This window comes from Tachysurus vachellii, chromosome 8 (genome assembly GCF_030014155.1).
Source record: "Tachysurus vachellii isolate PV-2020 chromosome 8, HZAU_Pvac_v1, whole genome shotgun sequence".
Classification (NCBI taxonomy): Eukaryota; Metazoa; Chordata; class Actinopteri; order Siluriformes; family Bagridae; genus Tachysurus; species Tachysurus vachellii.
The window spans coordinates 10,768,861-10,788,547 of NC_083467.1; the positions used below are offsets into that span (position 1 = coordinate 10,768,861).

General features: G+C 38.1%; 2 protein-coding genes across 3 annotated transcripts; one reads left to right on the plus strand and one right to left on the minus strand.

Moving 5' to 3' along the window:
* The first annotated feature begins 1,345 nt into the window (after nt 1-1,345).
* c8h2orf49 (chromosome 8 C2orf49 homolog) lies at nt 1,346-6,292 on the plus strand. The gene is made up of 4 exons (XM_060876230.1): nt 1,346-1,506; nt 2,854-3,011; nt 3,116-3,449; nt 4,298-6,292. Exons 1-4 carry the CDS (start codon nt 1,381-1,383, stop codon nt 4,349-4,351), a joined length of 672 nt encoding a protein of 223 aa, XP_060732213.1. The 5' UTR covers nt 1,346-1,380; the 3' UTR covers nt 4,352-6,292.
* A 194-nt stretch (nt 6,293-6,486) lies between these two features.
* fhl2a (four and a half LIM domains 2a) lies at nt 6,487-13,564 on the minus strand. 2 transcript variants are annotated; one of them, XM_060876229.1, is made up of 6 exons: nt 13,427-13,564; nt 9,917-10,080; nt 9,250-9,424; nt 8,079-8,248; nt 7,176-7,362; nt 6,487-7,021 (listed from the first exon to the last, which is right to left on the minus strand). In XM_060876229.1, exons 2-6 carry the CDS (start codon nt 10,070-10,072, stop codon nt 6,870-6,872), a joined length of 840 nt encoding a protein of 279 aa, XP_060732212.1. In that variant the 5' UTR covers nt 10,073-10,080; nt 13,427-13,564; the 3' UTR covers nt 6,487-6,869. The 2 variants fall into 2 exon arrangements, with proteins under 2 accessions (XP_060732212.1, XP_060732211.1); XM_060876228.1 differs by lacking the exon at nt 13,427-13,564 and adding an exon at nt 10,656-10,924.
* Between the last annotated feature and the right edge of the window lie 6,123 nt (nt 13,565-19,687).

Consider the following 19,687-nt stretch of genomic DNA (forward strand, 5'->3'; position numbering starts at 1 on the left):
CGAAAAACATGTTTCTGTCTCGTAATCAAACACTGACAAGGAGAAAGTGGTAACCAAACATGAATAAATTTTGCTAAAAGGTTTGCAAGTACTGAAAAAATCAGACAATCTTTGATGTACTGAATGCCATTATATTCTTTTATATTCTATTTTTATTCATTTATATTGATTTCCCCACTCAGTGATTTGAATGCTGCACTTTTTATATAAAATGTATTAAATCCATATATTGAAAGGTTGTCTGCTTCAGATATGATTCATTTACTAGCAATATTACTAAAATGTTAATGTTAGATTAAGCTCTGTTTTCCTATAATATTAAGTCTAAACATCTGGTCAATGATTTCAGTCTTGTGATATACTTTTATTGTTGTGATCGGGATATATTTAGAAGGTATTTAGGAGAAAATGGCACACACACACACACACACACACACACACACACACACACATACGTTTGAACACAACTTACACTAGACCTGGTTATGTAAAGAGTTTTCCACCGAAAATCCCATTTGGGAAAGGTGAGGCCAAGTCATTAATAAAAACAGCAATAGAGGAAACATGGCAGAAAAAATGGGATATAGATAACAAAGGGAGACACTATTATAATATACAAAATGCAATCAAGGTCAAGGCAATTAAAGGGAAATGTAGAAGAGAAGAAGTGATTTTATCACGATTAAGACTAGATTAAGACACACTGGATGCACATCAGATAAATGTGATGCATGTAATGTCTCAGAAAATGTGGAACATGCCATAATGATGTGTAAAAAAAATAGAACTTAGAAAGGAAAATATTTAAAGGAAAGATATATGAATTGGGAAAAGAATGGAGTTTGAACGGGATATTAGGGTTGGGTGAAAAAATGTGGGAATGTAATAAAGAATTATTTCTTTTTCTAAAAATGTGTAATATTACCTATGTGCAATATGTCTTCAGTGTAACCACTACTCTTTTTATACATTTTTGTTTTGTATATACTGTATATTATATTATGTCTTTATTCTTTTTATATATTTTTTTTGCTGCTGTAACAGAGAAATTACCCCATTGTGGGACGAATAAAGGAATATCTTATCTTATCTCAAAAGAATCAGGAATACACCATAGAATATAGAATTTATTTATTTATTTATTTATTGTGTTGTAGGTACATGTAGCCCTGAGGTTGCATATCCTGGTACAGTAGGTGGTGGTATTGCACCTAAATAAGTTGGTTGCGACCCGCCATATAAACCCATAGATATCTATGATATAAACCGAGAAAGAAGAAAGAAGAGTTTTCCACCCGACCAGTAGGAGGTGAATTTCTAATACTCGGGCAATAGTGATAAAAAAAAATCCGTCACTTCCGTGTTTTTCCGGAAGTGGATATGGCTAACTGCAGCAATAGAGGAGACGAGAGAATGAGAGATTCTGCTGGAAATGTCTCAGGAACAGACCTGTTGCTTCACCCAGAACTTCTGTCTCGGGATTTTCTCAAACTCGTCTTACACGAGGTTAGATAAAAGTGTACAGCTTTCCATCAGACATCATTAACCAAGCTGTCGATTAGCTAATGCTAACTTAGCTTAGCTTAGCTTAGCTGTTAAAGCGATGCTAGCCAGGGGGCTAATATCAGACATCAGACATGTTTATAACAACACGGCTCTCATGTACAAGAAACTGTTTTGTATTTTATTTTTTAATAATATTTCATTTATTTATTATTTATTGTTGTTCCGAGACGCATGTGGTCTATAAACAGAGTTATAACAGTGTGGTCTATAAACAGTGTTAATTTCATGTAATGTGAACGATTCCATGTAAAATAACGGGATTTGTAAATCTTTGGTTCCCTACAAAGGTTAAATACATTCAAAATACTTGACAAATATTTTGCTAAATTTAAGATTTTCCTGAAAAGACTTTTATCTAACTTTTTTTTTTTAAATAACTCTGTCTACTTTAGAACAAACTTAAGAGAGACATTTTGTTAATTGATTACATTATTGAATTGTTAATTGTATTAACTGGGATGTAGGTGGAACAATGACTTTTTTTTTTGTAGCTCATGTTAATTTTGTTTTATTATTTGTCATTATTAGAGATTAATATCGGGTTACATCCATCCCAGTTTTATTTTCTGTATTATGGGGATCCCAGAGTTCTGTGTTTCGATCAGTATTTGTTTACTGTCATCTTCTTAATAGCGAATCAAATTTTCTGCTAGATTGTGTTTTGTTATGCAAAGACTCCAGAGACACAACTTACTTAAAGTTTCAGAATCAGGTTTATTGGCCAAGTGTGTTGAGACGCACAAGGACTTTGGTTCCAGCTGTTTGTGACTCTCAAAAGTGCAGACATAAATAACACTATACTATACAAGACAAGACAAAGATACAATAAAGAAAGCCAGTACGAGTGTTAGATATGAATACAGGATATATGACTGATCAGTTATGTACATATAGTGTGAGAAGTGCACAGTAGTGCAAATAGCAATATTGTGCAATATTATGCTTTTTGTACAATATGCAGCAGCAGTAGTGTGTGTAAAATGTATGGATGATGTGATGACTGACAGTTCTGAGTGTCATCCAACATAAGAAGCATTCGTGCTACAAAATATTCCAGGTATTGGTTTGAAAACGTTGGGAGAAATCTCACCAAATACTAATTCAGCATTTTAGGTTAGTATTGGTTGATACTCATATTCAGCATTAGATTGGTACATCATTACCATTATAATGTAATTGTGATTTCAGGCTGCTAAATTTGTTTGGAAATTTGTTTTTTTTTTTTGTCTAATATACAACTACAAGACATTGAGTTAAGTGAATTAATATCTTCTGCAACTTTTTCAGAAAAAGATAAAAACAGATGACAGTGAAGACCCTGACCATCTCACTGAGATATATATTCAGCATGTCATCCCACTCCCACAGCGAGAACTCCCCAATAACAGGTGGGGGAAAAGAATGGAGAAGACACATCCACGCCTGAGACTGACCAGTGCACACAGGTGACAGAAGCCAGAAAGTGCATTTCTTTATTCTCTAATAATTTATACTCATGTGAAACATTGTAAAATCTTTTCCTGTTTTTTTTTTTTTTTTTTTTTTGCAGCTCGAGCAATGATAGTGGCAGGAAGCGGCCCTTGATCGTGTTTGATGGCAGTTCCACCAATACTGGCAGCATTAAACTAAAGAAAGCTGATGATGTGCTAGTTACAGATCCCTTAAAGTCCCCACCTTCCAACATCAATCTCAGTAATCCTATACGTAAACTTTCAGGGTCCTCCACAAACTCATCCTCCTCCCGGGCTTCAACGGGAAGTGCCAGGAGTCCTACAGGAAATGGCAGCCTGAATAGCTCTTCAGCTCCAAATCCAGTACAGTCTAACTGCTTGAGCACCAAACTAAAGCGAGCAGCATCCAGCTCAGGAGTGCCTGAAAGCCCTGTGAGTACAGTTAGAACACGTGCACTGATGTCTTTTAGCTACAGTGCTCATTATAGCACTTTATAAATCCGTTCCATTTTAATGGGTTATTATTATTATTATTTTTTTTTAATGAATAACCCAAACTAATCACAACTTATGCACTCACTGACCAATTTATTAGAAAAATGTTCAACTGCACATTCAATTAGCTACTCATGAGGCAGAATGTTTAGTTAATCTTCACATGCCGTTTGACAGCAGTGTAGTAGTTGTTGCTTGCAGAAGGGATTATTTGAGTATTTTGGAAACTGCTAATGTTGATATGTTAAGGCTCCAATTTGCTTAAAAAAGAACTCTACTACTGTGGCAAGCAGAAAAGCATCACATAAAAAAAACTGAGGGATGATCTACAATAGCAGACGACCAAATCGGATTCCACTCCTGTCAGTCAAGAACAGAAATCTGAGTCTACGCTGAATGCAGGCTTCCCAAAACTGAACCAGTGAAGACTGTCCACACATTGCCTGGTCTGATAAATATCGATTTGTAGACGGAAGGGAACGAAGGTTAGGTAGCGACAATATAAATCCACAGACCTAAACAACCTCTTCTGAAAATATACTCATCAGACATGTTCAGAGGATTTTTTTTCTGCCCACTATTTAGATAGAGACAAAGATATGTGGTGGCAGAACAGATGGTGATGTATAGAGGTTTTGCTTTGTCACAGAGTGTTCACTGTCACAGTATATACTGCAGAACCAGGAGAAGAATAATGTCTTATACTGTATGTGGATATATAGTTCATTCTCTTTGAATGCATTAAATGTGGGTATTGTTTTAATATATATTTTCTTTTCTCACAGGAGCTCAAGTCACCTGAGATGAAAAAGAAGATTCAACATGTCACATGGCCATGATTTCCTATCAGAAGTGCTAACAGGAAGAAGTACCTTTAGGGGGCTTCTGATGGGTGTATCTCGCGTGGCCATGTGTCCTGTAGAAGGAATAGGCCATATTTGGGAATATGAACTTGTGCACCTGAATACGGATGTGCACTGTTCCACTGTCCCACCTGCTGGTTCAGATCCTCATAGACGTGCCAACAGAGTGTTAAGACTTCCCTCGTGACCACCTTTAGACTGGTGTTATATATGCAGGTTTAAAAGACGACAAGGATGGCTCTCTTTTAAACACTGTAAAAATGTCATTTTTACTTGAATAAATAATGATCTGTTCATCACATCATTTTAATTTTACAACCCTTCAAGTTGTGCTCAAAAGTTTGCATACCTTGGGAGAATTTGCCCAATGTATATTGTTTTTAAAGAAATATGTAAGGCATATTTCTCAAACTGAACGTTTGAGATCTCCCCAATGTGGCTCAATGATACTGAAGTCAGGAGACTGTGATGGCCTCCAGAACCTTCACCTTTTTCTGCTCTAAGCATTAGCGGGTCAACCTTGCCTTGTGCTTTGGATCATTGTCATGTTGGAACATCCGAGAACGTCCCATGCGCAGCTTTTGTGCTGTAGAATGCAAATTATTTGCCAGTATTTTATGATAACATGCTGCATTCATTTTGGCATCAGTTTAATCTTCCCTGTACCACTGGAGCTCACACAACCCCAAAACATAGGAGATCCAATACCATGCTTTATAGTGGTGATGGTGTACTTTTCACCGTAGGCCTTGATGACTCCTCTCCAAACATAGTGTAGGAAAGTTCAATTTTGGTCTCATCACTCAAAATGACTGCTCCAGAAACTGTGAGGCTTGTCTAGGTGCTGTCTCGCGTACTGAAGACGTGCCTTTTTGTGGCATGGGCGCAGTAACGGTTTTCTCCTGGCAACTTGACCATGCAGGTCATTTGTGCTCCTTATTGTGCTCCTTATTGTGCTCCTTGAAACACAACCACAATTTTTTTCCAGAGCAGCCTATATTTCCCTTGAAGTGGTTTGTGGTTTTTTTCTTTGCAGCCTGAACAATTTTTCTGCCAGTAGTCGGTGAAATCTTTCTTGGTCTACCTGACTGTGGCTTAATATCAAGGGAACCTCTTATTTCCTTAATCAGAGTTTGAACAGTACTGATCGGCATTTTCAAGTGTTGAGATATCTTTTTATATCCTTTTCCTGCTTAAATTTGAACAAATTTTAATAAATTTCAACTACCTTATTACAGAGGTCCATTGGCAGTTCTTTTGTCATCCCCATGGTGCAGTATCCAGCCAAGTCAGCACATCACTTCATGAGATGAGAAACTCGCTGACTATTTATGTACCGACACTAATTACAATGAGTAACAGCTGTGGAAACTTCACTTTAATAGCCATTTAAACCTCTTTGTATCAACCTGTGTGTTTATAATGTGGTTAATCTTTTGGTCAGGGTTGTTTAGGTGATCTCAGTTATCATTAGGTTTTAAAAAGGAGTCAAGCAACCATGTGATAATTAATGACTTCATGTGACTACTATCCTTAAATATTTTTAAATCCTTAAATATTTTCCAAATAAATGCCAGTGTTTAACCTTTTTTTCCCTTTCAGGGTATGCAAACCTTTGAGCACAACTGTATATCTACAGCTTGACATGAGTTCAGAAACAGACACGGTGGGGAATTCAGAGACAACATGCAGGATTCTCATTGGGATGTGCGCACAATGCGTGAATTAAATTTACCTTGACATTTTAATGTCTTGGACTTGTATAAAAACCTTTTCCCTCAGTTAATTTTTATTTGGTTTAGCTGGGAGATAAAAAATGACATGGATTTTTACCTTATTTGCCAGTCCAGTGCTTTCCACATGGAGCTCTTAATGAGGCTCTTTTTCATTTACTCAATAAAACCTGGAGTTGACTTTCTTTTTCTGCAGCACATCTCTATAACGAGATGTGGGTGAGTCTTCTTGTGACACTTTTGTCTTTCTAGAATGTGACGCTACAAAAATACTCAGAATTTAACGGTTTTAATTCATTTTATACTTCGATACATACATTGTTTAATACATACAAGCATTATTGAGAAATCTTCACAGATACAATTCCAGGTACAATAGATGGTCATGAAAAAGAGGAACCAAGTGCTGATTAAGGCTCACTGTCAGAGTTCATTAGAAACTGTTAGTGTGTTAATATTCATCATAAACCTCTAGTTTAAAAGTTTGAAAGCTAATATATTTTCTTTTTTTTTTTCTTTTTTTTTTTCTTTTTTTTTTTTAGCCCTTATTGTTCATGCCAAAAATAAAATAAACATCTAGGCAAAATTTATCTGGTGACATTTATTGCATTAATATTTCTCTCTCTTCTAAAATAATACACTTTTATCTAAATCGGTGTTTCTAAAATCCATGGCTGTGATAAAGGTGTATATAAGTGTATTAGGAATTCCTTATGCTCCTATGCTTTAGGGTTTTTTCCTCTACTTTAGGTGAATTCTTATTAGATGTCTTTGCCACACTCAGGGCACAGGATGTCATCTCTCTCAGTCAGGAAGCCTCGGCCCACCAGAGACACCGAGCACTTCTTGCAGTTGAAACAGTCGTTGTGCCACTGACGCTCCTCGAAAGAGATATACTTGCTCCCTCCTAGCCCTAAAACACAGACAAATCTCAAACATGCCATTTTTCAAACAGACATTTTTGGTTTATCCTAGAGTTTATCCTAACTGATATGAAATGTAATGGAATTTCATATCGAAATGATTTGTCATTCCTTTGTGGCTGCAGAAAACAGATGCATGCGTACCACTGATCGGGGAAGTGCAGGAGGCGCACTTCTTGGCATACAGGTTGCAGAAGCAGTTGAGACAGTAGGCAAAGTCGTCACGAGAGGTGAAACGCTGGCCAGAAAGCTGCTGCTTACAGCCGGTGCACAGGAAGCAGTCCTTGTGCCACGGCTGGTCGTGGTAGGTCACACCTCCGGTGGTGATGGGCTAGGGAGAAATCATGAAAACATTTTTCAGGATGCATTTCTGAGAAGCTCAGTAGGCTCCCACCCTATTTTCAGCTTGTGCAAGATTGTATATCAAAATGCTTATTTTAGATTTTGGAGTGCTACACACTCGGTCATTATTGCTGCTTGGAGCTATTCCCAGAATTCACAGCTTTGGATGTTTATTATCCCTTGGGAAGTGACAAATTTAAATGAAACTTGACCATGAAACATGCTAATATCTGACCCAGGCCAGAACCGCTCTCTACAATCCCTGGAACACCATTTTTCCAAAAGATTTAGAATTTTGATGATGTCTTGGAGAATGCTAACAAATAAGTCGGAAGATCTAAAATGTTCATTTGGGTTGAGATCCGAATTTGGTGATTATGAAGATCGTATTATGTGATTTACATCTTTTATCCTCATCAAACCGTTCAGTCAACCTTTTTTCCATGTTTGTGGAGACATTATAATCCTGGAAGAGAACACTTCCATCAAGATAGAGCTTAGTAGATATTACATCAAAGGCTAAAGATGATCATTGTGAATAACTTTGTAATGATTTGCAGTGACCTTTCCCTTTAAGGGGACAATTGGATTCTAAACTGCATCAAAAGATGCCCCATATCCTAAAGAAACCCTGTTTTTGCCCTTTAATTTGGCACACATTTGAAGCAGGTAGGTTATGACACAAGTATTTTAAACCCAGACTACCTTCTTACAGTGCACACACTGCATAGCAAACTGCTTCTCATAGCACGGCACGCAGTAGTTGTTGTTGTCCTTGGGGATGAAGCTCTTGGTTCCAATGGGCTGCTGGCAGCGCTTACAGGTGAAGCAAGTCTCATGCCAGCTGTTGCCCTTATGCTCCATCTTCCTGGAGCCTGCAAACAAGTTTATGGGAATGAATATGTGTTTTTAGAAACATTTATATAAAAAAAGGAAATCCTAGATTGATGCGTGTTGCACATGCACTAGAGCAATTCGAACACCTGTAGTTTAGAAAGAAACCCCAACAATCCTCATTGTCAAGTGCAAGTAGTTACTGTATACACATGAAGAACAAAGCTGCATTTCTGGCTTTTGTTTTCTTTTGTTTTCATTTTTGGGGGACGTGAAGTATTTCCAAATGCTCTGATGCAAGTACTAAAATCTGATTTGGAGTGCTTTCTTAGTAAATGGTTTACTTTTAAATACTAAAAAGAACTTCATCAACCTCAAGTGCTGTCTAATTAATACCACTTTTGTTGTATTTTTGATTATTATAAAGTGCTTTTGTTAACAGTATCTACACTATTAGGGAGAAACCTTAGAGTTCCTTAAGAATTTTTTGTTTCCTAAAAGAGATCTTTACAAAGGATTCCATTAGAAAAGCAAGCCAAGACTTTTCAGGTGCTAGAACAGGGGTGTCCAATCTTATTCAGAAAGAGCTGGTGTGGGTGCAGGTTTTCATTCCAACCAAGTAGACGCCACACCTTACCCTTAGAGAATGCCAAGATCCACTTAATAAATATGTGTAATAAAATCCTGCACCTACATGGGCCCTTTGTGGATAGGATTGGACACCGCTGCACTAGAATGAACCCTCATCCCACTAATAGTCCACATTACTCATTGTTCCTCTTGTTCCTTATCTCTTGTGTATATTATCCATCTTAAGTTAATTTGTGAGCTAAAATATTTCCAGGAGCAAAAGTGATACAGTTATTTCTGCAGAGGAATGGTTTCATACTCCCAAAGAGCTAGGCTGTTTGCCCAGTCTGGAAAACGGTCATTTATCAGACTGCAATAGAGAATGTAATATGAGTTTGTACTTTTGGTGTGTCTGTATTTTCTGAAAGAGCCATACATTAGGCTGTGTGATTCCCACATTGAGTTTTCTCACCAGGCATGATGGTCTTCTTGCACTCATGGCATTTGGAGGAGTACTCATTGGAGTAGCACTCAGTACACAGCAGCTGCTCATCCTTGGTGGAGAACGGTTTGTCCACCAGCGAGCGGTTACACTGGAAGCAGTGGAAACAGTCCTCATGCCAGTGGCGGTCCTTATATGACAGGTCCTGTGGACATTCATTCAAAAGTTTGTATGGAAAACATTGTAGTGTTGGGATTTTCCTCATTTGGTACAGATGCAGTCAATAATAGGTCTATTGAATTGTGTTTGTCGATTTTACAGAGATAATGTAATTTAGTGCAGTCTAATTTGCCTGTGTGTGTGATTCATTATGTGCTGTCTCATGAGAGACACAAATTGTACATTACTTGACTTTGAAGTGAAACTTTGTGTGTCATTACTGATCTGTACATTTTGTGTATTTGTGCACTTTTTCCCTCATGGCTGTTGAATGATTCTCTGCAGTTTAGTGGAAAAAGGTTCTATGTTGACAAACTGACACCAAACAATAACCCTATTCCAGTAATCTCCTTATTCCAGACAGTTCTATGTAGACCTTTTTAAGAAGCTTAAGAGTGATGTCTACAACAGTGCACAGCTGTAAGTACATTACATCTTTAATAAAAGTGTACAATTGTGTAAAAAGGCATTGATTTACCCTGCTGTTGCAACCGATAGGCTTCTTGCACTCCTCACAGGTGTTGGAGTACAGGCTCTCATAGCACTTTACACAGTATGGGTTCTCCTCCCGTAGGACATACTTTTTCCCAAACAGGGACTCCTTACAGTAGTGACAGTCATAGCGCTCTGTCATCGTTCCTCCTTCAGGCAGACAGAAAATGAGAGACAGAAGCTGTGAGGATAACATATTGTGCCCCCGTTCTAGTCAGCATCACACTCTCACAGCAATGATATCAAATATTCACATATGAATGGAAGTTTACTGGTCTGGTAACCAGGCCTATCTAAGTGTCAGCCTGTGAGTAACCTCAATTCTTGTATCCCACAAAAAATGAACTGCAGTGTTATAGCAGTTAATTGAAGCGATGACATTCTTCCTCACAATTTACTACACCATAACCCCAGCTCTAGCTGTAAATAAACACAATATTGTATGTGTGTAGTCAAGTGGGCTCTTAATACTCAATCTGAATAAGGGTTATGTCATTTTTATCATTCATATCTGCCATCACTCTTTACATAGATCATATAAAAGAAAAACTTGCTCAAATGTTGCAGTAAAACATCTACTTCAAAATGGTCCTAGAGCACAAAAATAGATCTTAAGTTGTGTTGAAAAACCTTTCCAAAGTGAATGCCACTGTTTTTTGGCAGGCAGTGGCAGTGATAAAGTGAGTGATGGAGAATGTTGGCACACTGGAATAGCGGGTACTCACATCTGCAGCTCCCTCGTTCCAGGCTGTGTTAAGCTCCTCTGCTTATCCCTGCCATGAGCCCTGTGACGCCATAACGCATCTTACACAACGCCAGCTGTCCTCACTCTCCTGCTGTGTGTGTGTGTGTGTGTGTGTCCAGTCTATGACTCTCACCCACATCCACCCTGCTCCTCTGTCCTCTCAGTGTTCTCTCACTGCATGAGGCTGACTGAAGCTGTGTGCTACCCGAGCTGCATTTCTCTACCAAATCCCCTTTCACAGTTTGACCATATAAGGCAGTAAATTCACAAAACTAGGAGAAGTATGCCCTCTTACTTAAACTCCCTCTTTCAGTTTTCTTTTCTCATCTACAATTCCTCTCATTGCTCCTCCTCTCATTTTCTCACTCCACTCTGTTGGTATTTGTACTTTTTTTTTCCTGCACTTTAAACATTCAGTCTTCCTCCAAGACATGATATCATTGTTTTTCTATTGGTCTGTTGCCTTTGTTTAACTAGAGGAGCATTCATGTCATCGTGTCACATTTCGTTTCTCCCCATCTACTTTCAAACAGTGAAATCTTTGGATTTAAAATAAACACAACGCATAAGCTGAGATTCCAGTGTGCACTTTATCTTCCGGCCTGCTTTTATGTTATTTTATTTCATCCTGCTAGATAAAATAACTTTCTCTTGTTCCATAAATAAAATATTAACCAGACCTCAAGTGTCATTCTGCACTGTTTTGAAATCTTATACAGCTGTTGAAGTAGAGTTATGTCTTTAATCCTGAGCTGTAATGTGATGCTGGTATTCTGCCATTAGTGCCTGAACACTCTAATAATTTCTAATGATTGCTGTCATCCATCAGGATATGAGACAGCATATTATAGCTATGGGAATCACTGCTGCTCAAAGACAAAAAGTCCCTGTATTTGTTACAATTAACACATTATGAATAAATATAATTTGTTTTAATGATATGGAGCAGCGGTCCAGGTTGTCATTTTTTTCTCTGGTCCATCTTTCTCTAGTGAACTTTAAGGATATATTGTTACTTAATTCCTCTTTAGTCTATTAAAATGCAATCTACTGGTCCTGACTGCTTTCCTCTCTTTTCTGAATCTGTTTCATGACTCTCATTCTCTCTCTCTCTCTCTCTCTCTCTCTCTCTCTCTCTCTCTCTCTCTCTCTCTCTCTATATATATATATATATATATATATATATATATATATATATATACATATATATTTATTTTGACTTGTCTGTTGATGAAGTAAGTTGTATTTGACAAAAATCCTCAAACCAATCCAATAAAATATGTCCTTTGTTGCCTTTCCAAAATGGCATGAATCAATCAGGGATGATACAGTATCTCCCACATTTGTCTTTCCCCTTTGAGTGAACCATGTTATATTATAAATGATAGAAATATTTCTATTAATATACAACATTTGGTCACCTAGTGATTGGCACTAGCATACTGACCCCAAGACCTTTTTGTCAGTTCATCTTTGGCAGCATGTGTTCCCTTAATCTCCCAGCCTTGCACTATCTCTGGCTATGTTTAGTAACTTTGTGACCATGATCACAGAACCCTGTTACACAAAGGCGGACCCCTGTGGTGGATGCTTGAAACTTTCTGAGACGTTCAGCAAAAACAGGTGGACAACTCTCCCATGAGAGACGGGCTTAGTGATCACAGCTTAATAATCCACTCCTCATGTGTAGCCATATAATTAGAAAAATGAGAGAAGAATGCGAGTGCCTATAGGGGCTTTGTGTCTATATTGTAGTGTTACACTGACTGCTTGTTAACACTATAGCAGCCCATGTTCACATTTTATTAAGCCCACCTTATAGTTGCAGGATACCATTTCGATATTTTGATCAGGAAATTTAAGGATTCCACACAAGCTGGACAAGTCAGCATATCTGTTAGGAGTTATAAATGTACATTCCATCCTGACTATACCACATACATAATATTTCATCGTGATTTATTTCCATGACCAAATATCCTATAAAATCGTTCTTCCTTTTAATTGCAAATGTTACAGCACATATTCTGACAATTTACCATCATCCTAGTTTTATGACCTTTGATGAAGAATGAAGTCCAGAGAGAGAGAGAGAGAGAGAGAGAGAGAGAGAGAGAGAGAGAGAGAGAGAGAGAGAGAGAGAGAGAGAACAAAGATTGACTTAAAAAGAATAAGCAATAACATTCAGTAAATCATCTGTCTTTTAATGGCTTTACTCTTTTATGGAATCTTACATCATTCCAAAAGAAGGCAAGAAAAGGGTGCTTCATCCAGCCAGATGCAACCTTTACAGGACACATGATGCATGTCAGTGGGATCCTTTGCTATATACTGTATGTGTGCTAATATCTGCTGTTTTCTCCTTCCATACATTTTTATTACACAGATCGAAAGGAGAGGAAAGTAGTGGAGGTAATATGAGGCGTACGATGAGGATAGGAAAAAGAACTTTACAGAATGTTGTGCTGGTCTGTCTGTTCATAATCCAACCAAATTCTCCTTTCGTATACTGGTGTCTATGTCATGCTAGAGAGTTTCTTTTTCTGTTTTGGAAAGTGGACTGTAATAGAGATCCTCCACTGACAGAGTTAGTATCGGGTTATGAAAGAAGTAAAGGCAATTTTTTTTTTTTTTTTTACAGCTTTCTTTGGTATTTGGGTTATTTCTCTTTCTAAAACATGTCAGTCAAGTTTAGCATAGTGTGTTAAGCTTAGGGTTAGCAAACTACCCCGTGTGAGTTCTAGACCTTACCTTAGTGATTGAGCAGCCTTTCGGAGCAGTGTGCTGAGTCTGACTGGACTGAGCAGGATGTCTGTGGTACAGTGCTTCAGGCGATCCTGATTGAATTACTCCACCTATTGGGTGGCTAATTGAGGTGGTGGAGCATGAAGAGGCACTCTTTATCTAGATGCGCTATAAATATACATTTCAGTATTACCACAGATAAAGCCCACTTGCACACACACACACCCTCTTCAATCCTGTGCCCTTTTAAGGCCTTTCATTGTAGTCTGGTTTGTACATCCATGCTTGTAGTTGTTCTTTAATATACTCACACATCTTATAAACTACATCTTCACACACAGATGATTCTTACGGACAGTTGCTGATTATGTTCCTGTTTGCACTCACTTAGATGTACTGTAATCACTCATTTTATCACCTGGGTAGTGCTTTGTAGCAGTTAAGTAGCTCCAATTCAATAAGACAATGGGCAAAGCATTTAAACTGACTAAAGTACTCTTACTGTAAGCACTGTATGTAATACGAGTCCTGAAGACTGTAGTAATAAATAACTACTGGCAAGTGATGGTGATGGGCTGAAGAACTTGGACAGAAAGTTCTTATTTATGGAAAATGTTTATACAAAGCAAGCGGAATGGCCTCTAGAATGTTTTGCATCTATGTTTGCAGACAGAATCTTTTGGATTTTAATGAAATGCATACGTTCCAGCATAGGATGCTAGAAAATGAACCAAATGTTTTGAATGAGAGAGAATCCATGTTCTCTATTGTTAATTATATTATATTAAAATATTTTTGATTATTATTTAAGTAAACGTTTACCTAACCAGTTGTAAATGATTGCTTTATGAGCTACATAGTAGACTGTACAGTAACCTCTTTTGGAGGTCATTTATAGCATGTCAGATAAGAGGTATGTTCAGTGCTGATTGCTTTAGAACAGTGTTAGGTACATATACATGTTTAATGCAGTATAGCAAGATGTATTGTTGGGTTTCTCTAGTGAAGGGAATATAAAAGTATTTCACGTACAGTAGGTGAAATGTCAAAAGGGCCTCACACATTTTATATAACTCCTTTAACGCATTCAACTCTTATCCACATATAATTAACTCTCACTGTCTTCTCCTGTACATCGCCAAAACCATTTATCGCTGCCATTCTATCTCTCCCCACCTGACCCTCTGTCTCACCCTGTCCTTTTTGAGAACTGTGTGAAGGATTCTTTCCAGACCATCTGCTGTGAGATTTTCTGAAACTACACTTTTCAGTCTCTTATGACTCCCTTCATTTGCTGTATTCTGTTCCCAACTTTCTAATCACCTTCTCTCCGTTTTTTTTCTATTTAAGAAACTGTGTTATTTCTGGGACTGAAAGGTCTTACTCCTTTGACATGGTCTGCAAACAAACACATCTATTGGATGCAGTGTCAGGATCTAAGTAGTAGTCCAGGTTTATCTTATGGACACAGATTTAGCATGTCTCTGCGAAACTGACAAATGGTAGAAGATTTTCCTGGAAGAAGGAGAAGTAATCAAGGAAGAAGTGATGAAAGGTGGCATTTAGAATGATCCGAGTCTGGGAAGTCCTTTCATCATCAAAGCAACAGATGGGCGAATGAAGGCGTGTGGTCATCATGCACATCACTTTTCAACTGAGGGCTTAATTTATTACCAGCCACAGGGTTTCATGTGGACGATATGGATTTATTCCCAGCAGCCTGTCTCAGAGGTCTTACAGCTTAGTAACAATCAATTAACACTTTTCCATAATCAGAAAGATATTTTTTTTATGCTGAAAATTAAACATCCTGTACAAAACACTAGAGCAAGCTCATTTTTCAGATGTCCGGGTTGAGTTGAAGGGTGTGATCAAGATGAAGAATGAAGGATCAAACATACACCAATCAGCCATACCATTAAAACCACTGACAGCTCAAGTGATTATTATTGATTAACTCATAGAGTGATATCTATCAAGAGGTGGCATCTCTTGGAGATCAGAGCATCTTCAAATCAGCAGGTAGTTCTGGTCTTAGGAATTACATTTTCTTTGACATCCTGTGGATGGCTGGGTGCATGTGCACATACAGTATATAATAAGAAGGCAAGCAGGCAGAGGCAGTGTGATGCTCTGGGCAATGTTCTGCTGGAAAAAACGTGGGTCCTGGCATTCATGTGGATGTTAATTTTACATGTATCACCTATAAAGTATTGTTGCAGACCATTTAGAAATGGTTTGAGGAACATGACAAAGAGTTCAAGGTATTCGCTTGGGCTCCAAATTCCCCTTGACAAATAAGTCCAATACATGGAGGCTCGACCTCACAACTTATAGAACATAAATTATCTGCTTATAACATGCAGATACCTCAGCACACCTACAGTGGAGTCCACAGTCTTGTGGGGTCTATGTCTTAATGTGTCAGAACTGTTTTGGCAGCACAAGCAGGACCCACACTATATTAGGCAGGTGGTTTTAATGTTATGGCTGATGGGTGTACATCCATATCATTTCTAAACACGTCTTGCATTCATATTCTTAGTTCAACTTTTCCACATTTTGTAGTGTTAGAGCCTGGAACTTCAATTTTAGCTCACAAATCTATACAAAATAACCCATAACAATAAAGAGGAATCCTCAGCCATCCTCAGCCAATTTTTTTTTTAATTCGCAGAAAGGACACACGTCAACCCATATACATGTGCGTCTATCTTACTCTTTCATGGATATCTATTTTGTGCTTACTGAGTTAACCAATGCTTGAGATAAGGAGTCATTTAAGCAGAGGTTTGTTTCAGTCTGGCCGAATCCATGTGCAGTCATGAGGCAGGAAATTAAAGTCAGATGATATTTACTGTTTTCTTTTCCTTGTACTTCAGTTTGTACTTCATGTTGTCTAATGTGCATAGTGGGGGGTGTAGGTCCTGTGAATGGTTGAGCTAATTTAATTCCCCCCAGCTTTCTTTCTTACTCCTCCTATGTCTGCTGATGTAGTTTTTGTTCCAGCGCTCTCAAATCATCTGCCCACATGTAATGTTTTCCAGTCTCCCAACCCATACACCAAATAATTTACTGCACAATCTAACACATAGTACCAAACTGCTCTTACATAACCAGACAGTGTCCCTTTTTCCACATCAGTTCTTTTCACTGTGTCCCCTCTCATCTCTAGAAACTCCCCTAAGCAGCGATGAAACTATTTTTAGAATCTCATTCCACAGCAAGGTTAAGGGAAGAGGAGGGCTTTCCTAACCATGAGGTAGGGTTTCAAAAGAGTGTTCCAACACACACACACACACACACACACAAGCAAATCCTGACTAGGCTACAGCATAATGTGTACTGAACAATTGGAGCCTGAAAATAAACTTCTTGGAAAAAGAATTGTAGGCTGTTGCTTGAGGTTTGCATCAAAAAGAATGATCCTGATTGAGTCCATATGTGAGAATGTTCATCATCAACTCACTCACAAGCAAGCGTACAGTACTACATTTTCTGCTTCTTGAAAAATTAACTGAATTAATGCTACAATAGAAATTGAATTTATTTCAATTCTTATTAATTCACACATGCTTAAAATATAATGCTTGTATAGCATCATGCAACCTGCTCTTTAAAAATTCCAATATTGGCAAAACTCCGAAGATTAAAACCTGTCCACTTCTGGTTGACCCATGATAGTGGAATTCTAAGTCAGTCTAAGTCCCATTATAAACTGTGTACTATAAAGTCAAACAGTATTAAGCATGTTGATTGAACGCTCAGAATGAGGATATTGTGAATAGGTGTCCTGAAATAAGCACTGAAATGTCTTTCATCAGTTCTGCTTGTTGATTTTACATGCATATGGTGCTTATGAGATATGATCTTGAATACATTGTTGTAAAATTCATGCTGTGGTTTGGTATAGTGTTCTCCTCTTTGTATGAGAGTCACAACAGCAACGCCCGGAGTTATTTGAGCCTGTATGGCACACTAGGCTCTCTAACCATAGTGGATATGAACTGCGTGGTTGTGCTGGTTATTTTGAGGTGTTGGGAGCTTGTCCCTTTTTCCATCCTCTTCTCTAGACTTTAAAAGTGCTCAGACATGCATCAATAACCCTACATGCCAGATGTTCCAGATTGTCTCCTCTGAATAAATGACTGGTCTATCATATGTTATCCAATAGACAAAAGAATCTTCCACTTGACTCAATATCATATAATATTGATGTGTTCACCTACATCAAAAATCCTAGCATTAGCGGTGTGTCTTTATTATGCTGCACACAGTACCCTATACTCAGTTTGTCCCACTGGACAGTAAATACTCTGCACTATGTTTTGGCAAATGATCTGACCTTCCATATTAATAGAGGTGGAGAGATACCATTTCCCTGTCAGTGTTTATCCCACTAAATCAAGCAGTGTTGAGGCCAGGACAGCTGGGGATCAGCATTTGGAGACAGAGAGCAGGAACCTGAGACATGTATCTCTCCAGATTCTCAACTGTGATTAGAGAAAAGAGAAATAGCTAGGGCTAATAGCTCAGAGTATCAAATTAATGTTTTGCTGAATTCATACCAGCCTCACAGAACAGTTTGTGCTGGATCTGAAGGTTGGTAATCCTGGATAAAATTACTAGGGCTTGGTGGCATTTACCTCTCGTTATTCCATTTCAGGGTTTAACTCATATTCCCCATAGAACTTGTAAAGAATCTGTTTCTACAACCTGAAAAACCTTTTAAATTATGTAATTTACAGGTGTATGTAGACTATATTAGTGTCAAGCTAAAATTTATTTCTCTAATGAACCATGACTGCCACATCTGCCACTCAAGATTAATTTATAGAAGAGTACATTTCAGCTGCTCATTATTGTATTTAGAGCAAACACACTGTGATTACTTACTGGAGTAGCACCATTATAATGCTATGAATACAGGTAGTTGTTCTACTTCTTCTAAAACCCATGACATGACCATGACATTCACTAATAATTTACATATTTATTGCGGGGATAAATCAATACCATATTAGAATAATTAAATATTAAATAGAATTAAACATAATATATAAAACAATTTCATAAAACTTTTTTTTTTAAATCTAGTTGACAATAACAAGAAACTATAGCAGATTCCCACTCAGCCCCATAACACAGGAGACATAGTGTAATAATCGTATTTCTTATTCTATTCTATTCTATTTTATTCTAACTGGACAGTTTTTTGTAATTATATTCTATTCTATTCTCATTCACTCACTCATTTTCTACCGCTTATCCTAACTACCTCGGGTCACGGGAAGCCTGTGCCTATCTCAGGCGTCATTGGGCATCAAGGTAGGATACACCCTGGACAGAGTGCCAACCCATCGCACACACACACTCTCATTCACTCACGCAATCACACACTACAGACAAATTTCCAGAGATGCCAATCAACCTACCATGCATGTCTTTGGACTGGGGGAGGAAACCGGAGTACCCGGTGGAAACCCCCGAGGCACGGGGAGAACATGCAAACTCCGCACACACAAGGTGGAGGCGGGAATCGAACCCCCAACCCTGGAGGTGGGAGGCGAACGTGCTAACCACTAAGCCACTGTGCCCCCCTCTATTCTATTCTATTCTATTCTATTCTATTCTATTCTATTCTATTCTATTCTGTATGATGAACTTACTGTATGCCGTAAATGTAGTTGAGTAGGGTAGAATAAACCTACTACACAAGTGCATTATAGTCTAACATACGGATTCATGTCATAAATGCATTGTTTTGTTCGCAGATAATTGTAAGTTTCAGTCAGAGATAAACTGTATGGCTTATGATTTGTGGCCACCTGGCCATCACAACCAAATGTGGTTCGTCCCAAAACTGTTGCCACAAAGATGGAAGTACACAGTTGTCTAGATTGTCTGATGAAGATTTACAATTGTCCTTCACTGGAACTAAGGGGTCCAAACATGTTCCAGCATGACAATGCCCTCTGTGCACAGAGTGAGCCTTATGAATACATGGTTTGTTAAGTGACCTCAACCCCACTGAACACCTTTGGGATAACATGGGATGAACTGACTGCACCCTAGACCTGCTCACCCAACATCAATGCCTGATATCACTAATGATCTTGTAGCTGAATGAACAGAAATCCCCACAGCTATGCTCCAGAACTAATGGAAAGCCTTTCCAGAAGAGTGGAGCTTATTTTATAACAGCAAAAATCTTAAAACAGCTTAAATCTTGAATGCGATTTTCATAAAACACATATAAGTGTGATG

What these genes read in the sequence shown, in the direction of transcription:
- c8h2orf49 (XM_060876230.1), top strand. Translation starts at nt 1,381, where the DNA reads ATGGCTAACTGCAGCAATAGAGGAGACGAGAGAATGAGAGATTCTGCT. An exon ending in TCAAACTCGTCTTACACGAG is followed by an intron (nt 1,507 to 2,853) that starts GTTAGATAAAAG and finishes CAACTTTTTCAG; the next exon opens with AAAAAGATAAAAACAGATGA. An exon ending in CAGGAGTGCCTGAAAGCCCT is followed by an intron (nt 3,450 to 4,297) that starts GTGAGTACAGTT and finishes CTTTTCTCACAG; the next exon opens with GAGCTCAAGTCACCTGAGAT.
- fhl2a (XM_060876229.1), bottom strand. Translation starts at nt 10,072, where the DNA reads ATGACAGAGCGCTATGACTGTCACTACTGTAAGGAGTCCCTGTTTGGG. An exon ending in CAAGAAGACCATCATGCCTG is followed by an intron (nt 8,249 to 9,249) that starts GTGAGAAAACTC and finishes ACTTGTTTGCAG; the next exon opens with GCTCCAGGAAGATGGAGCAT. An exon ending in AGTGTGTGCACTGTAAGAAG is followed by an intron (nt 7,363 to 8,078) that starts GTAGTCTGGGTT and finishes ATTTCTCCCTAG; the next exon opens with CCCATCACCACCGGAGGTGT.